This window comes from Macaca nemestrina, chromosome 1, assembly GCF_043159975.1.
Source record: "Macaca nemestrina isolate mMacNem1 chromosome 1, mMacNem.hap1, whole genome shotgun sequence".
In the NCBI taxonomy this organism is placed as follows: domain Eukaryota; kingdom Metazoa; phylum Chordata; class Mammalia; order Primates; family Cercopithecidae; genus Macaca; species Macaca nemestrina.
Window position 1 is genome coordinate 112,463,245 of NC_092125.1, and position 17,693 is coordinate 112,480,937.

At 39.8% G+C, this 17,693-nt stretch overlaps 1 protein-coding gene across 2 annotated transcripts in view; it reads right to left on the reverse strand.

The window, feature by feature from the left end:
* LOC105479029 (G protein-coupled receptor 89A) overlaps positions 1 to 17,693 on the reverse strand; it is a 55,154-nt gene that overhangs the window by 1,841 nt on the left and 35,620 nt on the right. For both annotated transcript variants that reach the window (XM_011736795.3, XM_024792034.2), the window contains exons 9-12: positions 16,502 to 16,590; positions 15,509 to 15,601; positions 2,649 to 2,744; positions 391 to 480 (exon numbers count right to left, since the gene is read on the reverse strand). In XM_011736795.3, coding sequence (XP_011735097.1) covers positions 391 to 480; positions 2,649 to 2,744; positions 15,509 to 15,601; positions 16,502 to 16,590 — 368 coding nt within the window. The remainder of the gene's footprint in view (positions 1 to 390; positions 481 to 2,648; positions 2,745 to 15,508; positions 15,602 to 16,501; positions 16,591 to 17,693) is intronic.

Genomic DNA, 17,693 nt, shown 5'->3' on the forward strand with positions numbered 1-17,693 from the left:
AGAATTCTTAATTAGGTAAAATTATCTCATGGTACCACTTTTTTTTTTTGAGACGGAGTCTTGCTGTGTCACCAGGCTGGAGTGCAGTGGTGTGATCTTGGCTCACTGCAATCCCCACCCCCCAAGTTCAAGTGATTCTCCTGTCTCAGCCGCCCAAGTAACTGGGACCACAGGCATGTGCCACCACACCCAGCTAATTTGTTGTATTTTTAGTAAAGATGGGGTTTCACCATGTTGGCCAGGATGGTCTCCATCTCCTGACCTCATGATCCGCCCACCTCAGCCTCCCAAAGTGTTGGAATTACGGGCATGAGCCACCACACCCAGCTGGTACCACATTTAATTAAACAAATGATAAGCAGTACTTTTTAACACTGTGATAAAACACACCTTGGTAAGAGTGATCAGCAGTCCTCTGATGGATGTAACGATGATTATTCCAACAAGAATGAAGGAAATGTGTTGGGACCAAAACTTCACCTGCCACCATGATAGGAAGAAAAAACAGCTGCTAAACCTCTGTTCAGAGAGATGTAAAGGCTAAGTAAAAGCTATATCCTGATCATTTACGTGACTGTGAGAGGGAACTTCATTAGACCCTACCTGATTTTTTTTTCTTAAGGGAGAGAGGAAATCAAGTAAGTGGCAAATAAAACAACTACAGAAAGACTGCAGTAGATATCTTAATTAGCAGACTTAATTAAACCTTAAAATTAAAAAAAATTTTTTTTTTAGAGCCAGGGTCTTGCTATGTAGTTCAGGCTGGTCTCAAACTCCTGGGCTCAAGCAATACTCCCATATCAGCCTCCCAAAGTGTTGGTATTACAGGCATGAGTCACCATGCCTGGCAGCAAGTACCGAGGAGTGATAAAAATAACACTAATAAATCAGAAGAAACAGAACTAATGATACAGTTTTACTGTGATAAATGAAAAGCAGGAATTAAAAGGAAAGTAAATAATAGCTTGATTACTTTCAGTGTCTATGAATAATAGTTCCCTAACCACCAAAACTTCAAGGAATCTTTCTTTTTATAATAAAGGAATATATAGACATTCTCAGCTAAATTCTAGGAAATAGCTGAATTTCACTGGAACCACATGATACCTTTTTCTCCTCCTGCATTGCTTCATAGTGAGAAGGAGTTTTGGGACCCTGTGTTTGATTCAGTTCTGAAAAGTATCTGCAAGGGAGCTGCTATTACTAACATCTAAAAGATTTGTTATTCAGAATTACAAAATATGGCATAAACAGATGAATTGTAGATGGAATATACACATGACCATCTAAGTATCCTCAGAAAGTACAGAAAAGGAGAAGCATTGCTAAAAACTCAGCCCAGTAAAACACTTAAGAAAACACAAATGCAACAATAGCAAAGCATACTTTTTGTTGTTTTTTGAGACAGGGGTCTCACTCTATTGCCCAGAATAGAGTGCAGTGGCACTATCTCAGCTCACTGCAACTTCTGCCTCCCCGGTTCAAGTGATCCTCCTGCTTCAGCCTCCTGCGTAGCTGGGACTACCGGTGCATGCCACCATATCCAACCAATTTTTATATTTTTTCTAGAGATGGGGTTTCACCATGTTGCCCAGGCTAGTCTTGAACTCCTGGACTCAAGTGATCTGTCTCGGCCTCTCAAAGTGCTGGGACTACAGATGTGAGCCACAGTAGTGCCTGGCCTGTAAAGCATACTTAATATAATTTATATACTACTTGAATAAAAGATACAGATACCATGCTCCTTCACACTCAAAGAGGATATACAATTGATCTAGCATCAAGAAACATGTACATTGAGCTGTTTCTCAAGGATTGGGGCTCAGTTTGCTCTGGTGCATTTTCATTTTATCCAAGTCCTTTTGAGATCAGGGGCATGTCTGGCTGGGATGGATGGCTGGGGGTAGCATGCAGTCTGTGGCTAGGTTGACAGCACAGCTAAATGGCCTATACTGGGACTATTATATGACATTGGTCTTACCATTAAAGTGCTATTCAGCCTGAGTCATTGGCTCTGGTTTATGAATAAATACACTGAACTTCAATTACGACAAGGGTGTATTTATGACAGTGGTATTGTGAAACAGTAAAAAGCCAATTTAAAAAAAAACTTTGTACAGAAGTGACAGTTACCATCTTTAGCCCTAGGTCCACATTAATTGATAAAGATCATTTCTAACAGCAGAAATCATTTCAGCTCTAACACGGAACACTAATTAGTAGTTAATTTTCCACTGGGGCATCAAAGGTGAGTTGTACGTTTGAAGAGCTCATCAAGAATCACAGAGGGAAGTATTTGAATACTTTGGTGGGGAGAAAATGGTAAACTGGTAGCTGGCTATAGAGAAGCAGAGGAGCAGCTGTAGAAATAATCAGCATCCATGACAATATTAAGTATCAGTCATTACTTCTGGCTTTATGTTAAGACAGAGAATCTTGGCCTTTTACAAATTTTCCATGTGAATATATCAAAATATAAAAATTTTCCATATGAATACGTCAAAATATACAGAGGTGAATGGGAAGAACAAAAGCAGAAGCAAGTACCTAAAGCATACAAATTAGAATCTTAACAATGATAAGTTATAGCAGATAAAAGAGAAAGAAACATGACAAACCAGGATCTTGAATCCTGATATAACACTTACATCAAATTGGATTCCCAGATAATTCACAGTGATCTCAATGCCTCTTGTGACAGGATCCGTTTTCCCAACTCGATCAAAAACAATATTGATGGTAGCCTGCAAAGATGCAGATTTTTACATTGGAGCATCTTAACAATCACTTACTGTTTCAAAAAGTGACTCAAACTAATGAATTAATCACTATATCTTACAGGTCAATGCTCCTAAAAATGCAGTTCTACTCTTAATCCAAATCATATATAGGAAATCTATTTTGGATACTCATATATAGGCAAACAAAAGTCCCTATTTACTCCATCTTTCTTTTCTGTAAACAGTCAAGGGAAATAAAGCTATGGCAGTATGCCTTAATTTATCAGGAGCCAGAAAGGTAACATTCTGGTAGCTTGAGTCAGATTAAGAGAATCAAGACATCCTAGGGTCATTCCTTGTGGTTATTTTCTGAATGCTCTAACAGCAAATACTAAAATAATAATAAAAAAAGAGTTACAGCTAATAAGTCAACAAACGATATCAAATGGAATAATGAAAAATACCCAATTAATCCCCAAGATGGCAGTTTAAAAAAAGGAAAAAGGGAGAAAAGAACAGATGGGACCAATGAAAAGAAATAGCAACACAGTAGTTTAAAATCCAACCACATAAAAAAAAATCCAACCACATCAATAATCACATGAAATGTAAATGGTCTGCATAATAGGTGAGCAAACTCTGCCACTGGAGTGTGACAGCAGCCACAGACAATACACAAATGAATGGACTTGGCTGTGTTCCAATAAAACTTTATTTCCAAAGGCAGGCAGTGGTTAGGTTTGGCCTGTGGGCTATAGATTGCTGATCTTTGGTCTAAACATGTCAACAAAATGGCAGAGATTGTTAGATTGGATAAAAATGCAAGACCCAACTATATATTCCTTACGAAAAGCCCACTTTAATAAATATACAAATAGGTTAAAAGTAAAAGGGTGGAAAAATATATTATGCTAACACTAATCATTAAAAGAAAGCCAGAATGTCTATATTAATGCCAGACAAAGTAGACTTCATAGCAAAAATACTGCCAGGTATTAAAAGGGACATTTCAGAATGATAACAGGATCATTTCAATAAGGGGTACATAATGATTCTAAATGTTTATATACCTAATGACAGAGCTTCAAAATACATAAAGCAAAACTGATAGAAATAAAAAAATGGACAAATCCACAACAATAGGTGGATCCCCTCTCTCAATAATTAATAGAATTAGTCAGAAACTCTAATAAATACCATCAATCAATTTGACGTAATTGACATTTATAGAACACTCCTGCCAACAAGAGCAGAATACATATTCTACTCACATACATGTAGGACATTTATCACCATATTCTATCTGGGACAGAAAACAGGTCAATAATTTAAAAGATTCATATCATACAAAACATGTTCTTAGACCACATGAAATTAAATTAGAAATCAATTAGAGAATAATATTTGGAAGATCCTCAAATATTTTATCACACACTTCTAAATCACCCATGAATCAGAGAAGAAATCAAAGGGAAATTAGAAAGCATTTTGAATTGAATGAGAAATACGATTCATTAAAATTTGTGAGATCTAGTACAGCAGTACATAGCAATAAATGTACAGCATTAAAACCCCTACATCAGCAAAGGTCTCCAATCAATGATCTTAGTTTCCATCTTGAGAAATTAGAAAAAAAAGACTCAAAATAAGCAGAAGAAAGGAAATAACAAAGACCAGAAATCAATGAAATAGCAGAAAATGAGAGAAAACTAACCCAGTGGTTGGTTCTTTGAAAAGTTCAATAAAATCAATAAACTTCTACTAGACTGATAAAGACAAAAGAGGGAAGTCACAAGTTACCAATATTAAGAACAAGAGAGACAGCACTGTCACACCCATGAGGATGGCTATAATAAAAAAGTTAATAACAAGTTGGTGAGGATGTGGAGAAATAGGAACATGCATCCCCTGCTGACAGGAATGTAAACTGTTGCTGCTGTTTTGGGAAAGTCTGGTAGTCCTTTAAAAGGTTAAACATAGGCCGGTCGCAGTGGCTCATGCTTGTAATCCTAGCACTTTGAGAAGCTGAGGCAGCCGGATCACGAGGTTAGGAGTTCAAGACCAGCCTGGCCAATATGGTGAAACCCTGTCTCTATTAAAAATACAAAAAAATTAGCCGGGCGTAGTTGCATGTGTCTGTAATCTCAGTTACTTGGGAGGCTGAGCGGAGAACTGCTTGAACCTGAGAGGCAGAGGTTGCAGTGAGCTGAGATCACGCCACTGCACTACAGCCTGGGCGACAGAGCGAGACTCCGTCTCAATAAATAAATAAATTAAAAGGTTAAACATATACTTAGCATATGACACAGCAATTCTACCCCTAGATATACACGTAAGAGAAATTAAAACATATATCACATAAAAACTTATACATGAGGTCGGGCATGGTGGTTCATGGCTGTAATCCCACTTTGGGAGGCCAAGGCTGGTGGATCACCTGAGGTCAGGAGTTGAGACCAGCCTGGCCAACATGGTGAAACTCTGACTCTACTAAAAATAGAAAAATCATCCAGGCATGGTGGTATGCACCTGTAATCCCAGCTACTCAGGGGGCTGAGGCAGGAGAATCGCTTGAACCCAGGAGGCAGAGATTGAAGTGAGCTGAGATCACCCCACTGTACTCCAGCCTGGGCAACAGAGTGACACTCTGTCTCAAAACAAAAACAAAAAACTTATACACAAATGTTCACATCAGCATTATTGATAACGGCCCAAAAGTGGAAACAATCCTAATGTACATCAACTAATAAATGGATAAAAAATGTGGTATATCTATAAAATGAAACATATTATTCAGCCATAGAAAATAATTAATTTTTTTTTTTTTTTTTTTTTAAAGACAGTCTTGCTCTGTTGCCTGCTGGTGTGCGGTGGCACAATCACGGCTCACTGCAGCTTCAACTTCCCAGGCTCAAGCAATCCTCCCCGCTCAGCCTGCCAAGTAGCTGGGGCCATAAGCTTGTGCCTTTATGCCCTATTAATTGTGTGTGTGTGTCAGGGAGGGAGGGGTAAAGAATGGGGTCTCCCTTTGTTTCTCAGGATAGTCTCAAACTCCTGAGCTCAAGTGATCCTCCTTCCTCGGCCTCCCAAAGTGTTGGGATTACAGGCATCAGGCATCAGCCACTGTGCCTGGCCAGGAATGAAGTACTGAAAGACACTATGACATGGATGTACCTTAAAAACATTATGCTGGGGCTGGGTACAGTGGCTCATGCCTGTAAGCTCAGCACTGTGGGAGGCTGAGGCAAGAGGATCACTTGAGCCCAGGAGTTTAAGACCAGCCTGGACAATATAGTGAGACCCGTCTCTATGAAAAAAATATATATACTTTTAAAAATTACATTTAAAAAGCCCCCCAAACTCCATTATGCTAAATGAGAGAAGTCAATCATAAAACAATATAAATTATGTGATTCCATTTATATGAAACATTCAGAATACGAAAATCTATAGAGACAGAAAATAGATTAGTGGTTGCTAAGGGCTGGGGGAGTGGGAATTGGAGGGAAATGGGGAATGACTGCTAATGAGTATGGAATTTCTTTTTGGCTTAATAAAAATGTTCAAAAATTGTAGTAATGGTTATAAAACTATGAATATATTAAGAACCACTGCATTGTACACTAAATGAGTATATTGTATTGTATGAGAATTATATTTCAATAAACCTGTTATATGAAAAAAAGAAGTCTCTACAGGTCCTAGATATTAAAAGGATAGTAAGATAATATTATGAGCAATATCATGCCAATAAACAACTTCAATAAAAATAGACAAATTCCTTAAGACTCAAATTGCAAGAGCTCACTCAAGAATAGATAACCTGCATAAACCCTGTATCTTAAAAAAAAAAAAAGAATTGGTAGTTAAAAAAAAATCTTCCTGCAAAGAAAACTACAGGCCCAGACAGCTTTATTGACAAACTCTACAACACATTTAGGGGAGAAATAACAACTCCACACAAACTTTTCCACTAACTGAAAGAGGAGGCAGTACTTCTCAACTCATTCTCTAAGGTCAGTAAGCATTACTTTGACACCAAAACCAAATACAGACATTATGAGAAAAGAAAACTATAGTCCAATATCCTCATACATATGGAGGCATTTTTTTTTTTTTTTTTGAGACAAGAGTCTCCCTCTGTCACTCAAGCTGGAGTGCAGTAGTGTGATAATTGCTCATTGCAGCCTTGGACTTCTGGGCTCAAGTGATCCTCCCACCATAGCCTCCTGAGTAGCTGGGGATACAGGCATGCCACCACATTCAGTTAATTTTTATTGTTTTGCTGAGATGAGGTCTTGCTATGTTGCCCAGGCTGGTCTTGAATTCCTGACCTCAAGCAGTTCGCCTGCTTCAGCCTCCCAAAGTACTGGAAATACAGGTGTGAGCCAACATGCTCAGACAATGCAAATATTCTTAACATAATTTTAGCAAATTGAGGCCGGGCGTGGTGGCTCAAGCCTGTAATCCCAGCACTTTGGGAGGCCGAGACGGGCGGATCACGAGGTCGGGAGATCGAGACCATCCTGGCTAACACGGTGAAACCCCGTCTCTACTAAAAAAATACAAAAAACTAGCTGGGCGAGGTGGTGGGCGCCTGTAGTCCCAGCTACTCGGGAGGCTGAGGCAGGAGAATGGCGTGAACCCGGGAGGCGGAGCTTGCAGTGAGCTGAGATCCGGCCACTGCACTCCAGCCTGGGCGACAGAGCGAGACTCCGTCTCAAAAAAAAAAAAAAAAAAAAAAAATTTAGCAAATTGAATCTAACAAAATAGAAAAATGATAATTTACCATGACTAAGTGAGGTTTATTCTAGGAATGCAAGATTGGTTTAATATTCAAAAATTAAGTAAATAACTACAGCAGACTAAAAAAGAAAAACCTTGATCATCTCAATAGATGCAGAAAAAGCATTTAACAAAATCCAACACCTTTTCATGACTAACAATACTCAATAAACTATGATTAGAATGGAACTTCCTCAACCTGATAAAGGGCATCTAGGGAACACCTAACATCATAATGAATGGTGAGACTGGATGCTATCTCCCTAAGATCAGGAATAAGGGTAGGATGACTATTCCTACCACTTCTATTCAACTTTGTACTGAAGGTTTTATAAGACTGGAGGAGCAGCAGGAGAAAAAGGATAAGAAGGAAGGAAGGAAGAACAGAGGAAAGGAACAACTTAATTAAAACACTGGCAAGGTCGCAGGAGGGGCCAAGATGGCCAACTAGAAGGAGCTGCTGTTGGCCGCTACTATCAAGAATGAAAACAGCAAGTGAATGCTGCACTTTCAGGCTGAGGTAACCAGGTTCTCCCACTGGGACTGACTAGGCAGTGGGCACGACCCACGGACAGTGAGGAAAAGCAGGGTAGTGCAACAGCCCCACCTGGGAGCCACACAGGGCAAGGGGAGTTCCCACCCCCAACCAAGGAAGGCGGTGAGGGATTGTGGCACCCTGCCTAGGAAACCATTCTTCTTCCACAGATCTGTGCAACCTGTGGATCAGGAGATCCCCTCGTGAGCTCACACCAACAGGGCCTTGGATCCCAAGCACAGAGCTGCCCAGATGCTCAGTGGCCACTGAGGTTGCAGCCAACAGCAGGAGACTGGAGATTGCCTAAGATGACCAAGTTCGTGGGATGGCCGCCATCACTGTGGGTCCAGTCTGCCCTTTTTTCCCTGCCAGTGCTGGGGAGAATATGTGGTTTGGACCAGGAGGAACTCCCCACAGCACAGCACAGTGGCTGTGGCAGACTGTGGCCCGACTGCTTCTTTAGGTGGGACTTGGATCCATTCCTCCTCACTAGGCAGGGCCTCCCTGCAGAAATGTCAGCAACTCCAGGTAGGGGTTTATGGGCAGAACTGATCTCTCTGGGAAGGAGCCCGCAGGGGTAGGGGTGGCTAACGTCTTCGTGGTTCAGAAGGCTTAGTCTTTCCTGCCTGCTGCCTCTGAAGGGTCTGGGCAGTCCAGAGGAGGGGGAGTCCCTTCAGTGCAGCACACCTGCTCTGCCAAGGGGCAGTCAGAGTGCTTCCTTAAGCAGGTCCCTGAGCCCATGCCTCCTTACTAGGTGAGACCCCTGTAATCAGGGGTCACCAGACACCTTATACAGGAACATTCCTGCTGGCATCAGGTCAGTGCTTCCTCCCAGAGGAAGGAGCAGGCTGCCATCTTTGCTGTTCTGCAGCCTCCACTGGTGATACCTCCAGATGCAAGAGGGACCCAGGTGAGTAGAGTATGGATTCGACCCCCAACAAATGGCAGCAGCCCTACAGAAGAGAGGCCTGACTGTTAAAAACAAACAGAAAGCAACAACAACATCATCAACAAAAAAAGACCCCACACAAACCCCATCCAAAGGTCAGCAGCCTCAAAAATCAAAGGTAGATAAACTGAGGATGACGAGAAAGAATCAACACAAAAATGGTGAAAACTCAAAAACCCCAGAGTGCCTCTTCTCCTCCAAATGATCACAACACCTCTCCAGCAAGGGCACAGAACTGGGCTGAGGCTGAGGCTGAGATGGATGAACTGACAGAAGTAGGCTTTAGAAGGTAGGCAGTAACAAACTTCGCTGAACAAAAGGAGTAATGTTCTAACCCAATGCAAAGAAGCCAAGAACCATGATAAAACATTATAGGAGCTGTTAACCAGAATAACCAGTTTAAAGAGGAACATAAACAACCTGATGGAGCTGAAAAACACAATGTGAAATTCACAATGCAACCACAAGTATTAACAGCTGAAGAGACCAAGCAGAGGAAAGAATCTCAGAGCTTGACAACTATCTTGCTGAAATAAGACAGGCAGACAAGGTTAGAGAAAAAAGAGTGAAAAGGAATGAACAAAACCTCTGAGAACTATGGGATTATGTAAAAATACCGAACCTATGGCTGATCAGGGTACCTGGAAGAGATGGGGAGAACAGAACCAAATTTCAAGTTGGAAAACATACTTCAGGATATCATCCAGAACTTCCCCAACCTAGCGAGACAGGCCAGAACTTCTCCAACCTAGCAAGACAGGCCAACATTCAAATTCAGAAATCCAGAGAACTTCAGTAAAATACTCCATGAGAAGATCAACCCCAAGACACATAATCATCAGATTCTCCAAGGTCAAAATGAAGGAAAAAATGTTAAGGGCAGCCAGAGAGAAAGGACAGGTCACCTACAAAGGGAAGCCCATCAGACTAACAGTGGCCTTCTCAGTGGAAACCCTACAAGCCAGAAGCAACTGGAAGCTAATATTCAACATTCTTAAAGAAAAGAATTTCCAACCCATAATTTCCTGTCTCACCAAACTAAGCTTCATAAGTGAAAGCGAAATAAAATCCTTTCCAGACAAGCAAATGCTGAGGCAACTCATCACCACCTTGCAAGAACTCCTGAAGGAAGAGCTAAATATGGAAAGGAAAAACTATTACCAGCCACTACAAAAACACACTGAAGTACACAAAGCAATGACACTATGAAGCAACTACAATAACAAGTCTGCAAAATAACCAGCTAGCATCATGATGACAGGATCAAATCACACATAACAACATTAACCTTAAATGTAAATGTGCTAAATGCCCAAATTAAAAGACACAGAATGGCAAACTGGATAGAGTCAAGACCCATTGGTGTACTGTATTCAGGAGACCCATCTCACGTGCAAAGACACACACAGGATCAAAATAAAGGGACGGAGGAAAATTTACCAAGCAAATGGAAAGAAAAAAAAAAAAAAAGCAGGGGTTGCAATCCTAGTTTCTGACAAAACAGACTTTAAACCAACAAAGATCAAAAAAGACAAAGAAGGGCTTTACATAATGCTGAAGGGTTCAATTCAACAAGAGCTAACTATCCTAAATATACATACACCCAATACAGGAGCACCCAGATTTATAAAACAAGTTCTTAGAGACCTACAAAGATACTTATACTCCCACATAATAATAGTGGGAGACTTTAACACCCCACTGTCAATGTTAGATCACTGAGACAGAAAATTAACAAGTATATTTAGGACTTGAACTCAGTTCTAGATCAAGTGGACCTGATAAATATCTACAAAACTCTCTACCCAAAAACAATAGAATGTACATTCTTCTTGGTGCCACATGGCACTTACTCTAAAATTGATCACATAATTGAAAGTAGAATACTCCTCAGCAAATGCAAAAGAATTGAAATCAAACAGTCTCTCAGACCACAGGACAATCAAATTAGAACTCAAGACTAAGAAACTAACTCAAAACTACACAACTACATGAAAATTGAACAACCTGCTCCTGAATGTCTCCTCGGTAAATAATGAAATTAAGGCAGAAATCAAGAAGTTATATGACACTATGAGAACAAAGAGACAACATACCAGAATCTCTAGGACACAGCTAAAGCAGTGTTAAGAGGGAAATGGATAGCACTAAACGCCCACATCAAAAAGCTAGAAAGATCTCCAATCAACACCCTAACATCACAACTAAAAGAACTAGAGAACCAAGAGCAAACAAACCCCAAAGCTAGCAGAAGATAAGAAATAACCAAGGTCACAGTGGAACTGCAGGAGATAGAGATATGAAAAACCCTTCAAAAAAATCTACGAATCCAGGAGCCACTTTTTGGAAAGATTAATAAAATAGACCACTACTAGACTAATAAAGAAGAAAAGAAGAATCAAACAGACACAATAAAAAATGATAAAGGGGACATCACCTGATGTCCCACAGAAATACAAATAACCATCAGAGAATACTATAAACACCTCTATGCAAATAAACTAGAAAATCTAGAAGAAATGGATAAATTCTTGGACACATACATCCTCCCAAGACTGAACCAGGAAGAAGTTGAATACCTGAGTAGACCCATAACGAGTTCTGAAATTGGGGCAGTAATAAGTAGCCATCATCCTCATCAAACTAATGCAGGAACAGAAAACCAAATACCACATGTTCTCACTTATAAGTGGGAGCTGAACAATGTGAACACACAGACACAGGGAGGGTGGAAGAGAGAGAGCATCAGGGAAAATAGCTAATGGATGCTGGGCTTAATACCTAGGTGATGGGTTGATAGGTGCAGCAAATCACCATGGCACATACTTACCTATGTAACAAACTTGCACATCCTGCACATGTACCTCAGAACTTAAAATTTAAAAAAAAATTGGCAAAATTTTTGAACAGATAATTCACCAAAAAAAAAAAATCGGTGGAAAATAAGCACATGAAAAGATGCTCAATATCATTAGACATTAAGAAAATATAAATTAAAACCACAATGCAATATCACTTCATATCTATCAGAATGTCTAAAATTAGTAAGACTGGCCATACAGAGTGTTGGTGAGGATGTGGAACAACTGAAACTCATACACAGTGCAGGTAGAAATGTAAATGATACAATGTTTTTGGAAAAGAGTTGCCTGTTTCTTTAAAAGTCAAACATTACATCTGCCATATGATCCAGACGTTCCACTCCTAAGTGCCTACTCAAGAGAAAGACAGCACACGTCTATATACAAAATTGTACACAAACGTTCACAGCAACTTTATCTGTAATATCTCCAAAATGGAAACAACTAAATATTCATCATTGGATGAATGGACAAACAAAATTGTGGCACATCCAAACCATGGAAACACTACTCAGCAATACAAAGGAATAAACTACTAATACACATCATAAGATGGATAAAATTTAAAATAATCATGCTGAGTAAAATAAGCCAGACAGAAAAAGGATACATACTGTAGGATTCTACTTACATAACATTCTAGAAAATATAAAATAATATATAATGAGACAAAGCAGATTGGCAGTCTGGGGACTAGAGGTGTGGGAGAGAGGCATTATGAAGGGACACCAGGAATCTTATGGCAGTGATGGATGGATGTGTTCTCTGTTTTGACTGTGATGATGGTTGTTGCATAGGTATATATGTATGTCAAAATGTACCCAGTTGTACATAAATATATGTTTGGTTTATGTATCAGTTATACCCCAATAAACCTGTTAAAAAATGACATGCTGGCTGGGCGCAGTGGCACTTTGGGAGGCTGAGACAGATGGATCACAAGGTCAGGAGATGGAGACCATCCTGGCCAAGATGGTGAAATCCCATCTCTACTAAACATACAAAAAATTAGCCGGGCGTTGTGGTGCGCACCTGTAGTCCCAGCTACTTGGGAGAGTTGTGGAAGTCAGGGACCCTGAACGGAGGGACCCACTGAAGCCATGGCAGAAGAACATAAATTGTGAAGATTTCATGGACATTTATCACTTCCCCAATCAATACTCTTGTGATTTCCTATGCCTGTCTTTAATCTCTTAATCCTGTCATCTTTGTAAGTTGAGGATGTATGTCACCTCAGGACCCTGTGATGATTGCGTTAACTGCATAAATTGTTCATAAAGCATGTGTGTTTAAACAATATGAAATCCGGGCACCTTAAAAAAAGAACAGGTAACAGCGATGTTCAGGGAACAAGGGAGATAACTGGTACGTCTGACTGCCTGAGAGCTGGGCGGAATAGAGCCATATTTCTCTTCTTACAAAAGCGAAAAGGAGAAATATTGCTGAATTCTTTTTCTCAGCAAGGAATAGCCCTGAGAAAGAGAATGCATTCCCAGGGGTAGGCCTCTAAAATGGCCGCTCTGAGAGTGTCTGTCTTACACAGTTGCAGATAAGGGATGAAATAAGCCCCGGTCTCCCGCAGGGATCCCAGGCCTATTAGGATGAGGAAATTCCTGCTTAGTAAATTTTAGTCAAGACTGGTTGTTGGCTTTCAAACCCTGTGTCCTGATAAGATGTTATCAGTGACAACGCGTGTCCAGTGGGACATGAAACTTCATTAGCAATTTTAATTTCACCCCAGTCCTGTGATCTCGCCCTGCCCCCATTTGCCTTGTGATATTTTACTGCCTTGTGAAGCATGTGATTTCTGTGACCCACACCCTATTTGTACACTCCCACCCCTTTAAAAATCACTAATAAAAACTTGCTGGTTTTGCGGCTCAGCGGGCATCACAGAACCTGCTGACATGTGATGTCTCACCCAGACACCCAGCTTTAAAATTTCTCTCTTTTGTACTCTTTCCCTTTATTTCTCAGACCAGCTGACACTTAGGGAAAATAGAAAAGAACCTACGTTGAAAAATTGGGCTGGTTCCCCGATATGGGAGGATAAGGCAGGGGAATCACTTGAATCCAGAAGGCGGAGGGGTTGTAGCAAGCCGAGATCGTGCCACTGCACTCCAGCCTAGGCAACAGAGCGAGACTCCATCTCCGCCCCCGCCCCCCAAAAAAAGACATGCTTCTCTAGGCCAGGTGCGATGGCTCACACCTGTAGTCCCAGCACTTTGGGAGGCTGAGGTGGGCAGATTGCCTAGCTCAGGAGTTAGAAACCACCTTGGGCAACATGGTGAAACCCTGTGTCTACTGAAATACAAAAAAGTTAGCCGGGCATGTTGGTGCGTGCTTGTAATTCCAGCTACTTGGGAGGCTGAGGCAGGAGAATTGCTTGAGCCCAGGAGGCAGAGGTTGCAGTGAGCCAAGATCACACTACTGCATTACAGCTTGGGTGACAGACTGAGACTTCATCTAAAAACAAAACAAAACGAAATAAAAAAACAAAAAAAGACATGCTTCCCTAAAGTCTGCATCTTAGGAAAATACCTTTTAGTAGCTTTGCTAACTGAACATACTATCTTCATTCATTCTCTCCCACTGAATGAATCCAGATTTTAAAATGTCATCTGAGTAGTACTGACATCAATTTATTATAACACTAGATCCTTTATATAATGAAAATCCTCATTCATCTACATTGATCAAAAATTAACTAACAAGCTGACAAAACTCCTCTTTGCACAAATACAAACCCAGCAGGAAAGTCATCAAACTAGGAAGTCAAATCAGCCTTTTCTGTAATCACATTGAAATCCATTAGTACCCAAGTCAGAGGTAAACACAAATACTGTACATAAAAAATATTATGAGAAAACCACAAAATAATTAGAACTATATGTACAGCAAATGAATTTATCTATGGAAATACATTTTAGAATTTATTGTGAACTTAATTTTTTAGATATACACATTATTAAAAAGGACAAGTAAATTCTGAGCTGAAGGTAGAAGTTGAGGTTATATACAGTCATGTGCTCATGGGTAACACAGAAAGGAGAATGTAAAGTAAGAATTGTTCACTCTCTCTCTCTCTCTATAGATAGATAGATAGATAAGATAGATAGATAGATAGATAGGGTCTCACTCTGTCCCCAGGCTGGAGTGCAGTGGCGTAATCTTAGCTCACTGCAACGTCCACCTCTAGGGTTCAAGTGATTCTCCTGCCTCAGCCTCCTGGGTAGCTGGGGTTACAGTGTCCACCACCACACCTGGCTAATTTCTGTATTTTTAGTAGAGATGGGGTTTCACCATGTTGGTCAGGCTGTTCTCGAACTCCTGACCTCAGGTGATATACCTGCCTTGGCCTCCCAAAGTGCTGGTATTACAGGCATGAGCCACTGCACCCGGCCTCAATTTAGATATTTCATAAAATAAGGCCTTATTAACAATTTCTGACAGAAGAAAAATGCAACCTCCCTTTTCTATGTAATCTAAAAAGGAGAGAGGATAACAAATGAAGCCCAGAGATGTGAAAGATCATGCTCTCTGCTGACTCAATCACATTTGGAATTTAGTTCAATATATCAGTCAAATCCACTCTTATCTCCCTGCCATTACTAGGAAAAAACATCTAAATTCTGACAATTAAAAATAACACACTTACCATGAAAATTTTCCAAACACAGTAAATAGAGAAAAAGTAACCAAGAAAATTAAAGTATTTCCCCTTGAAAGTTTTGGAGTATTCTATTCTCTCCTGGGGGAAAACAAACACAAAACATGGTTCTCAGCAAAATATAAATTTATATTCAACACAAGTATTCTTCCCTCTATGAATCACTGCTCAGGCTAAGTAATAAAAACCATACACTGTAATAATATTAAACTAATAATAGTAGTTATGGCCAACACTTGTTGAATGCTTACTTTTAGCCAGAGACTGGAATAAACATCTTACATGCATTATCCACTTAATCTTCATACAACTCTTGTGAGATATGTTCTATTATCTTAATTTTACAGATGAGAAAATTGAGGCTTTGAGAGGTTCAATAACTTGCTCAAAGTCATACAGCTGGTGAGTAGGCTCAGGTCTATGTTTCCAAAGCCTATGTTAACTTCTATCCTATAAGGTTACTCCGGTAAAGTTATCCTAAAAAAGAACTAAAAGTTTGCAATCTTCACTAACAGATTTTGCATATTTAAATTATATTTTATTTTAGGTGTACATAGGAAAGTTACTTCTTGCAGTTTCGACACTTACTGATCTGGATCCTTTAAAACAGGGCTAGGCCATCCATGGCAGATAGGTGTCTACTGCTTTTAAAATATCACTAACTTATAAAGGAATAAAAGTAGCTACCATCTTTACCCCAGGTTAGTAGGAGGTGGTACGTGCCACCTTCCTAAATGTTGAAAAGCCTCTTCTGACTATCCCACCAACTGCTACTATTGAGAGTGTTCCATTAAGGATTTTGCTAGTGATAGGAGCAATTTCATGAAGAGTGAAGATCCCTTATCCCTAATGCTTCCTGGCTGATATTGAAGCTGTGAGGTATCTCTTGCTTGGCCACAGAGAAACCTAAAAAGCCATTTAGTCTTGTTCTCTCTTTAATCAACATGGTAAAAACCACACTTCAGTTTCCTTGCTCTGTACCTTGGTAGCATACAGATCAGCTGTTTCCAGAAAAAGCTGCCTGCTTAGTTCTTCCAAAGCATCCACTTCCTGTTGAATAAGAGTAAGATCTGATACAGAATGGGCATCAAGGTTTAAATCACATAGGAATTTCAAGAAATGGCAATGAGAAAGCATATACTTTTGGTTTTTCCTATAGTGGATTCCAGGAATTGCCTGTATTCTCAATTTCCTGTTTCACAGCCAGCAGTGCTACTTCAGAGCAACTTTCCCAACCTCTGACGCAGCTGTGTAAAAGCTTCTCCATCAAGAGCATCACCACCAAACAATTACCACTCAGTTTCTCTTAAGTCAAGCGGCTCAAACAGATGGTTTCATTTGTTTTTTGATTTATCTAGTTAGATTAAGTCAAATGTAATGTTCAAGATTGTAAATAGTTACATAATAACACCTCTAATAAAGCATAGTTGTGTCCTATATTATCTGAATAACTATAATGTTAGAAAAGGGAACTAATACTTTACTGTGTTCTAATATAGGCTAGGATTTACAGACATTACCTTCTTTCCAAACATTATCTTCTTTTATATCTTATCTTCATGGGATTGTCTTATCCCATGGTGTTATCCATTTTGCACATAAGGAAAGTGAAGCTCAGAGAGTTAAATAACTTGCTCAAAGTCACACGATTAATTGACAGAGATGCAAAGTCAGATCCTCTTTTCCTCCAAAGCCTGCTCTTTCCATTACACTATGTTATTTTCCAATAACTAAATCAGGTAGAGTTATTATTCTCCCATTTAGAGAACAGGGACTCAGGGAGGTTAAATAATCCTGATATGTTTGTTGACTCATCACTAACACAGTTCAAACCTTATTGGCTTTTATAAACTTTTAAGTAATAAATACAGTAAATATAGCCCCTTCTAAAATAGAAGCACATACTTCAATCCAAACACTCTCTCCTCTCAGATTTTTCCCACTATTACCCAAATCAGTAAGTGCCCTTCAGTTCCTTCTTGAATAGAGGCTACTACTGGCATGGTTCAGGCCACCAAACAATATGGTTTAACTAGTTACATGTCTGTCTCTCCCATGATTAGAGGGTAAGCTCCTTGAGGAGAAAGGCTGTACTGTAGTCATCATTTTATTACTTAGCACTCGGCCTGGAAATAGGAGATACAAAATAAATGTTTCTTGATTAAATAAATCT